The sequence below is a fragment of the Lolium rigidum genome, chromosome 7, assembly GCF_022539505.1.
Source record: "Lolium rigidum isolate FL_2022 chromosome 7, APGP_CSIRO_Lrig_0.1, whole genome shotgun sequence".
Taxonomy (NCBI): Eukaryota; Viridiplantae; Streptophyta; class Magnoliopsida; order Poales; family Poaceae; genus Lolium; species Lolium rigidum.
The window spans coordinates 198,916,616-198,926,192 of record NC_061514.1 but is presented as its reverse complement, the minus strand read 5'-3'; the positions used below and the strand labels follow the sequence as shown (position 1 = coordinate 198,926,192).

At 44.8% G+C, this 9,577-nt stretch overlaps 1 protein-coding gene across 1 annotated transcript; it reads left to right on the top strand.

The window, feature by feature from the left end:
• The first annotated feature begins 3,566 nt into the window (after positions 1-3,566).
• LOC124674202 (protein LIFEGUARD 2-like) lies at positions 3,567-6,962 on the top strand. The gene is made up of 4 exons (XM_047210241.1): positions 3,567-3,999; positions 4,681-4,794; positions 6,198-6,355; positions 6,463-6,962. Exons 1-4 carry the CDS (start codon positions 3,726-3,728, stop codon positions 6,664-6,666), a joined length of 750 nt encoding a protein of 249 aa, XP_047066197.1. The 5' UTR covers positions 3,567-3,725; the 3' UTR covers positions 6,667-6,962.
• Positions 6,963-9,577: the final 2,615 nt, after the last annotated feature.

Here is a 9,577-nt window from a genome sequence, read left to right as displayed (position 1 = left end):
TGTTTTCAATAGAAAGAGTAAATTGGATCTTCACTATGGTGGGAGAGACAGACACCCGCAAAGCCACTTATGCAATACAAGTTGCATGTCAAGCGTGGAGCAAGTCTCATGAGACACGGTCATGTAAAGTTAGCCCGGGCCGCTTCATCCCACCATCCAGCAAGATGCAAAGTACACAAACTAAAGCAACAAAAGCATCAACGCCCACAAAACCATTCTGTTCTACTCGATCGTGCAACAGATCTATGCATAGACATGGCTCTGATACCACTGATGGGGTTCGTAGCATAGAAAACAAAGAATTTCCTACCGCAAGACGAATAAATCAAAGATCTAATCTATGGAACAACCAAGATCTAATCTACAAGATCGAAGCAACGAGATTGATATGATACTAACCCTCGAAGATTTCCAAAGCCTACGAGATTAGATCTCGTTGTTGGTGTAGACGATCGTCCCCTCTGCTGCAATCCGGCAGCACTTCCGTACTCGGTCGCGCGTACGGTGTCGATGAAGCCCATCCTCTCCCCGTTCCAGCGGGTAGCGGAGGTGTGGTAGATCCCCTCGGAATCCCAGCAGCACGACGGCGTGGTGGTGGAGGTGGAGGAGAAATTCCTGCAGGGCTTCGCCAAGCCTGCGCAGGAAGAAGGAGGAGGGAGAGAGGGGCGGCTAGGGCTTGGGGGATGATGTGCTGCGCCCCAGCCCTCCCCTCCCTCTTATATAGGCATGGGGGGGATGCCTTGGCCCCTCCTCCAAGCCTTTGGGTCGGCCAAAACAAGGGGGGAACTTCCCCCCCAAGTTAAGTCCCTATTTTCATGGGATTTGATCTTATCCACTTGGTACAGCCACATGGGCCTTGGGGGCTGGTGTGCATGGCCCATGTGGGCCTATGCGACCCCTCCGGTCCATGTTGGTCGTCCGGGATAGGTGGGCCCCACTATGGTACCCTCCGGAACCTTCTAGAACCTCCGGTACAATACCGAAAAATCCTGAACTTTTCCGGTAACCCTGAAAATGACTTCCCATATATGAATCTTATTCTCCGGACCATTCCGGACCTCCTTGTGATGCCCCGGATCCCATCCGAGACTCCGAACAAACTTCGTCTCCATACCATATTCTGAATCTACTCATGCGACATCGAACCTTAAGCGCGTCACCCTACGGTTCGCGAACTATGCAGACATGGTCGAGACTCCTCTCCGAGCAATAACCAATAGCGGGATCTGGAGATCCATAATGGCTCCCACATATTCAACGATGACTTAGTGATCGATTGAACCATTTACATACGATGCCAATTCCCTTTGTCACGCGATATTTTACTTGTCCGAGGTTCGATCATCGGTATCTCCATACCTTGTTCAACCTCGTTACCGACAAGTACTCTTTACTCGTACCGTGGTATGTCATCTCTTATGATCCAATCATATGCTTGCAAGCTAATCAGATGACATTCCACCGAGAGGGCCCAGACTATATCTATCCGTCATCAGGATGGACAAATCCCACTATTGATCCATATGCTTCAACTCACACTTTCCGAATACTTAATCCCATCTTTATAACCACCCATTTACGTAATGGCGTTTGATGTAATCAAAGTACCCTTCCGGTGTAAGTGATTTACATGATCTCATGGTCGAAGGACTTAGACAACTATGTATCGAAATCTTATAGCAAATTGAACTTAATGACTTGATCTTATGCTACGCTCATTTGGGTGTGTGTCCATTATATCATTCAACTAATGACATAACCTTGTTATTAATAACATCCAATGTTCATGATCACGAAACCATGATCATCCATTAATCAACAAACTAGTTATACAAGAGGCTTACTAGGGACTCCTTGTTGTTTACATAACACACATGTATCAATGTTTCGGTTAATACAATTATAGCATGATATGCAAACATTATCATAAACACAAAGATATATTATATTAACCATTTTATTATTGCCTCTTGGGCATATCTCCAACATCGACTAGGTGAGCGAAAGCATTTGCCAGCAGTGGAGTTGGGAAGCAATTTTTCTGAGCAGCACCTCGGCGGCGGATGGCAGCCGTCCGACATCCAAGGCCAAACCATGGCGCAACCACATACTACGACTGTGTAGAGGCAAGTGGTTTCGTCCCCGCCTCTACGCATGACGGCGGCGTAGTGGACCTCTGGCTCGACGACGGAGAAAGAGAAGGATCCGATTGCGCTTCTCCATCTCTCAGTGAGGTCTTTTCTGTAAATGCTGGGGACCTATATGTTTTATTAGATCTTATGGGTCCTTTGTAATAATTTGTACCTCCACCGTTTGGATTTAATGAGAAGCTTCCTGACCCTTCGGGGCACTCCTTGTTCAAAAAAGAGCAATGCGGTGTTAGGATTCACCATTCACTAACGCCCTCGATTATTCTCAAAAAAAAAAACTAACGCCCTCGATGTCGGCAGATCCTATACGCCGGCCAGGTCGGCGGCCGCGCGCGGTACGGGCCGGCCTAGTTAGGTGCAGGTCGTCTGCTTTTTTCAATTTATGTTATGTTTCTTTTTTCTGTTTATTTTTCTTTAAAGATTTAAAATATTAAAATTCTAAATTTTGGAAAATGTGATAAATTCTTAAAAAGTTCAAATTTTTAAAGAATCATATTTTTGGAATACATGCAGATTTAAAAATGTTAAAAATTTTAAAAAAAACTTGAAAAAAGTTCTCAATAATTTGTTCAAGTTAGATAAATGTTCAAACACAAAAAATATTCAATTTACAGTGTTTAATTTTGAAAATTGTTGAAATATAAAAATTGTTCAAATTTGAAAATTGTTCAAATCCGAAAAATGTTCAAATTCGAATATTGTGCAACTTCTAAAATTGTTGAGATTTGAAAATATTCTAATTCGAACATTGTTCAAATTCGTAATTATTTGAATTCACAAAAAAAATGGTAAAAAAAACGAAAAAGGACAGAAAAGGAGAAGTTGGGCCGGCCCACTATACGTCTGCCGGGTTGGGGGTGTGCGGCACCCATATGGACCGACCCGGTCGGTGTATAGGAGCACCCCTCGCTGTCTGCAGGATGTGGGTTGAGCAAATCTTAAAATGAAAAAAGGCGGAGATGCTAAAGGCCCAGAACGTTGCCCACCGGCCCATTGGTTTCTTTCCCGAACTGTCCAACGCGGTTGCCAATTCCACGTCTTCTCTTGCGCTGTCCTTTATCTACTCCGTGGCCGCACAGTCATCGTCGTCGTTGACGGCGCATGCCAACCTCGCAACTTCTCAAACGCGTCTGCGGTCCGCTGAACTCGGTACACACACACAAAAAAAACAGATCCAACAACGTCTCGGCTCGCCGCCTACCGGGACCCAGCGTCGCTGGACCAACCAAAACTTTCGAAACCGCAAGGAAAAAACCATGAGCCCCAAAGCAGAGCAGGATAGCCTCTCTTCTGCAGCTGGCATGCGGGGTCCACATCCTGACGCACTTGTCACGCCGAACGTGCAGCCGTGGAGAAACCCCTCAACCACCGTTCATCCTTCGACACGGTCATTCGTCTCAAAAAACTTGACCTCCTCATCATCTGACTATAAAAATCGACAACTACAGTCGAGTCTTCTCGGCCGCACCGTCATCGCCGTCTCCGTCCGCTTGCCCCTCCTCCTCCTCTTCCACCTCTCACCTCCAAAAACCCTAACCCCCACAGAGGAGAAGGCATCCTCGCCGCGGGGGCAAGATGTTCGGCTACCAGAAGGGCGTCGACATCGAGGCGGGGACCTCCGCCGGGGCCGGCGCCGCGCCCACGCGGGGGCTCTACCCGGGGATGACCGAGAGCCCCGAGCTGCGCTGGGCGCTCATCCGCAAGATCTACGTCATCCTCTCCCTGCAGCTACTCCTCACCGCCGTCGTCGCTGCGGTCGTCGTCAAGGTCCGCGCCATCCCGCACTTCTTCGTCTCCACCAACGCTGGATTCGGACTCTACATCTTCCTCATCATATTCCCATTCATCGGTAAGAGACGCGCCTCCATCCACCTAAACCCGTTTCGTTTTCGCTTCCGCATTTTTTGCTGTTCCGGATTTTTCGGTCCAAAATATGGTCCGTCGAATATATTTTATCCCCTTCGTATTGTCGCACTTGCAGTCGTTGCGTAATTCCACCCAATTTCAAGGCGACACTACTTGTATTCGTGCGATTTAATTCTCTGTGGATTGGACTAGACGGCTTTGGTGGAAGGACACGGTCCAAGAGCTTTTCCCTTTGCGTGCTCTGTATGAGTATGGATGCCGTTGCCGTCGCGTCCCCGCAAAGCAATTTACCTGTCTTGGTTAGCTCATGATTCTGCTGCATTTTTCTAGGAACGTCCCCATGCGGTCTCGTAATTTTGCTATACTACCATGTGATCATGTTGATTGTGTGCGAATTGCAGCCTGTATGTCTATATGATCTGCTACCAAAAATCCTCGTTAACTGGGTAACTTCCTAGCTAGTACTATTATTGTGGATGTCGTCGCGTCCCTGCAAAGCCATTTCCGTTTGCTGGTTACAACTCATGATTCTGCTGCATTTTGCAGCAACGTCCCGATGCAGTCTCCTAATTGTGCGTTACTAGAGTGTCATGTTGTTGATTGTGTGAACTGCATCAGCTTGTATGATCTGTTACTGAACATCGCTGCTAATTTTGGTGTCCAGTGCTCTGCCCGCTCTACTTCTACCGCCAGAAGCACCCAGTCAACCTGCTGCTGCTCGCCATCTTCACCATCGCCATCAGCTTCGCCGTGGGCATGACATGTGCCTTCACTAGCGGTAATTGCCCTCCCACCATGTCTTCTGCTCCTGCTGGCATCCACCCTTGTTCTTGAATCACTCTAATGCTTATGTAGATCATCATCCTATAATGCCTCTATCATTGTACTTGCATCCTTGTGTTATTCATGACGCATGACAAATACTACAGTACATATTTTCCTGATATTAGCTTGCTATATATTCACCTTGGACGACAAATGGGTAGTTTCGTACTATTATTGTGAAGCCTGTTGTCTGCGTGTGGATTGGGTCCTCAAATACATGTGATGCAAATTTGCCATCGCCAAGCAAGAGGTAGGCAGCCCATGTGGCTGTAGTTGATGCATTTTCCTAGTCCGTGCTTATTCCAAACATGTACGATATATATTGCCTTTTATGATATGCTTGTCCGAGTCAGAACCATTTGCAGCATTTCCCACTAGTGCCATTACTTTCTATGACAATTGGTCAGTTTCCTACTATTATCGTGAAAGCATGTTTATTGCGTCTGGACTGGGTCCTGAGATACATGTGCTGCTATTTGCCATAGTCATGCGAAATTGCAAATGATAGGCACTGCCAGGCAGCCCATGTGACTACAATCTATACTTGATGCATTTCCCCAGTCTGTGTTTATGAGTCAGAAGCAATTGTGAAGTTGGTCTTTCATTGAGTATGCTTTGCTGTTCTCATCTGTTACCTTTTGAATTTTAAAATTAGTAAACAGTATCTTTTCTTTTTTATATAGCATTGGTTGAACTTGCAATTTATTATAAGATAAATATTGTCGTCAACTTGTCATAATATGAATATGAATTTGAAGGGTACTTTGGGTGCAACAGTTAGCCAACCTGCTTACGCTAGCATAGTTTTGGCGAGGATTTAAGTTGTATGACTAGCTTAAACTTTACAAGAGGGGTTTTCACATAATATAGAAGACTACTGTTATAAAGGCTACTCTATCCATGTGCTGGTCTAATCTCATCTGATTATAGCGATTGAAGATTGTAATCGGTCGATTCAGACAAAGTTATGTTGTCAGGCACTCTGAGATCTGTTATTCATTTGTGTTTCCGTCAGCAGTTGTAGCATTTTATTTGGGTGGTTCGATCTAGCGTGTGCATGACAGGAGCTTGTCTTCAGTGAGTCATCACTTTATACTTCATGCACTAGGAGTCTAGGATACGATTAAGGCTTGTATGTGTAAAATAAAGAGACACCATATCATTAGCATGCAAGCGCTTCAATGGCTCATCAATTTTGCATGAAAGTTGCCTTGGTAAAGAGATGCATGACACGATAAGAAATCAAGTTTAAGTTCATCTGGCATCTAATTTTGGCTGCTCTTAAGTCATGTATGTATTGCTATTTGTTGTGCTGAAGTTTTCCCTGTTGCTAATATGGTCTGTTAACTTGCTCAGGCAAGGTCATTCTGGAGGCTGCAATTCTCACAACAGCGGTTGTCTTCAGCCTCACTGCTTACACATTCTGGGCTGCAAGGAGGGGCCAGGACTTCAGCTTCCTTGGTCCTTTCCTGTTTGCTTCACTCATAATGTTGCTCGTGTTTGGGTTCATTCAGGTCAGATGCCTATGCGGCTCGCATTTCCTTCTCTAGTTGGTTGTGCTGTCCATTTATCAGTCTTCCCAGTTTGACAATCAAATACTGATCATGCCTTTACCATGCAGATTCTCTTCCCGCTAGGCAAGCTCTCTCACATGATATACGGCGCGCTGGCGGCGCTCATCTTCAGTGGCTACATCGTCTACGACACGGACAACATCATCAAGCGCTTCACGTACGACGAGTATGTCTGGGCTGCTGTCTCACTCTACCTCGATGTCATCAACCTGTTCCTGGCCCTGCTGACCCTGTTCAGGGCAGGCGACTAAGCTCAACGCCTGGCCCCTGATCGATCGACGCCTCTCTCGCCCTGCATATCTACCACCTTGAATCCCGTGGACATATTTCCCCTGTCCTGATGAGTCCTTAGACTTGGAGAACTGTATAGGTGCCTAGCTAGTACGTTGAAAATGTTGCTGAGTTTAGTGGAGTTGAGTCCAACCCTGCCTAGGAACCACGAAATTTCTGCCTTGGTTCTATGCATGAATGATGGATGCGATGTTGCGTTTGGGTGTTATTTGACATATTCTGGATTAGTTGTGCTGCTGCTCTGTGTCCTTGTTTATTGTTCGTTTCTGGTGTCATTTGTGTGTATGCATGTTACACTTGCAAGCGAAGATTTGACACATCGTGTCACTGGCTTAACTCTTTTTGAATCATGGGGCACGGAAGTGTATAAGTCTAAAAAGAAAAGAACATGAACAATATTGCGTCAGGCACTATCAATTGGATTTCTTGGTTCGTCTTACTTTTAAGGAAAGTGCAGACGGAGCTGCTTTTTCGTTGCATGTAGAAGAATGTGTACAGAGTTGAGGAGGTTTGAAAGCTAGAAACCAAAATTAGAAACCGGAAAAAGAAATAACAGAAAATAATTAAAAACCAAGGCAAAGTGCTCAGGGTAGATCAGTCCGGCTCTCTCTCGGTCATCAATTAATCTGTCCTTCGAGCAGCCTGCCACAGATTGGCCTCCTCAAACATCTTGGCTGCAATTTCATTCAGATTTGCAGGGTGCGCTTGGAAAATTCGAGTGTTTCTCTCTTTCCACCAAAGCACACCAAGTTAACTGACAGAGGGCAGGCCAGCTGCGACGCTGCATCTTCGGAAGGCAGACATAATTGTAGGTCTATCCAGAACTCGTGCGAGAATGGTCAGTGTAGAAGATGGGGTCTTCCTGTAGAATATCTGCTAGCTTCATTGCGAGTAGAAGCCCAAAAGTTTCAGCCTGCAGCGGTGAGGAGGCTGACGGAGAGAGGCGGAAACGTGATGTTGGTTGCCATGTAAGTGAAACGACGACGTCAAGTCCAGCTTGGTTGTTCTCTGCACCTGTTCTTTTTTCTCATGGTGCATCACATATATGATATTTAAGGCTTAGAAGTCGTTTGGAAGCCGGGCTTTCATTTCATTTGTAGAATTTTGAAATGAATACATGTATTTATTTCATTTACATTGTAATTCCAGAAATAAACACTTGTTTGGTTGCCACGGGAATTACAAATGACAGCAGAATTCAATATTGAATTTGTAAATGGCTTCCATAGAGAAACGCAAATGACATGTCTCAGCTCGGAATCGTGTTTACCCATGGCATCATTTTGCTGGATTTAATAAATGAAATGACGGTCTAATTCTGTGGCAACCAAACAACCCACCTATGGAATTTCAAAATGAATTCCAGGATTCCGAGCCCAAATAATGGATACCAAACGACTTCTTAATGATATTTCGAGAGAAGGAGCTGGCATCTTGCGCTTGTGGAGTTGGTAACGCCGGTTGGTTTTGTTCCTGAGTGTTGTTATGTCCTTGCTGATGAATGGAGTTGTCGACTTCTAGATTGGTTCCGATGATTATTGCATTTGCTGTTGCATATACCTAGGAAGATGTACTTAATTGCCTGCAAAATCAAGTGATGTTTCGTGCCTTCCGAAGACACCACAAAATGTATATTTAGAGTAGTAACATTTATTTTTGGGTGCTGCGCACTGAGCAAGGTACTAATCATTTTAGGGATAGATGGATGATGCTCAATAATTAATTCAGTTTTAATAAACCAAGGGTAACAGTACCAAGCTGCCTTAGAGAATGGGCACAAAAACAACATATGTATTCATTTTCTAAATTGCCACATCTTGAACAATTTTTATTGATGTGCTTTGAATACCTGCCTGCCCTCTTACCAGCAGGAAGTGCTTTCCTAAGTAGTGTCCAAGCAAATGTTTGTACTCTTGGCGTCATATGTTTGTCCCTCCAAACCTGCCGAAGAAGTGATATAAGTGGTGGCACACTCCTGGGCCTTTATCTCAGAGGAAGTTGCAGATTATGAAAACAGTGCTTGTAAGCACTTTTGGTGGAGAATTGACCTAAAGGGGTTAGTTTCCAAATCAAAGTATCGTGACCATTAGCATTAAACAATGAGCGTTTCAAGTTTAGCATTTGTTGTTTTAGAGTTGAACTAAGTAGTGATCAAATTTACTTTCCAAGTTTTTTGGCCAGACATCCAAAAATCTTTGACTTGCGCAGGATAAATAAAAGGTTGTTGTTTTAACATGAGATTATTGTTAGGGCAATATACTTGTTGTATTACCAGGGGTCCAAAGGCCACAATATATAGTACATGTACAGGTGCAAATATGTAGGAAGCCCCCTAACATATGGGAAAACTACAATACATATATATACATCTAACACCCCCCTCAAACTCATGGTGGATCCACAACACTGAGTTTGGAGAGTAAGAAATCATGCTGCGCTCGAGTTTGTGCCTTCATAAAGAAATCCGCCAACTGCAAATCTGAAGGCACATAATGAACCGCAACAACCTCATCCTGCACCTGAGCACGTGTATAAAAAGCATCAACACCAATATGCTTGGTCAGCTCATGCTTGACCGGATCACGTGCAATACCGATAGCACCTGTCATCGTCGGACAAAAGTGGAGTGGGTGTCGTAACAGAGACCCCAAAATCTGCAAGCAACCACCGTAACACCTCAGCAATCAACAAAGTCATAGCCCGCAACTCAGCCTCAACACTCGAACGGGAAACTGCTACCTGTTTCTTCGTCTTCCAAGCAACAAATGAACCACCAAGAAACACACAGAAATGACTCTCTTTTTCAACTTAATTGTGGCATTTCATTCTGTTATCGACTAATGGTTGACACTGGAGAAGCTAAGCAGAAAG

Coding starts and splice junctions, on each gene's coding strand:
- LOC124674202 (XM_047210241.1), top strand. CDS start 3,726: ATGTTCGGCTACCAGAAGGGCGTCGACATCGAGGCGGGGACCTCCGCC. Junction 4,000..4,680: donor CATCATATTCCCATTCATCG/GTAAGAGACGCG, acceptor TTTGGTGTCCAG/TGCTCTGCCCGCTCTACTTC. Junction 4,795..6,197: donor GACATGTGCCTTCACTAGCG/GTAATTGCCCTC, acceptor TAACTTGCTCAG/GCAAGGTCATTCTGGAGGCT.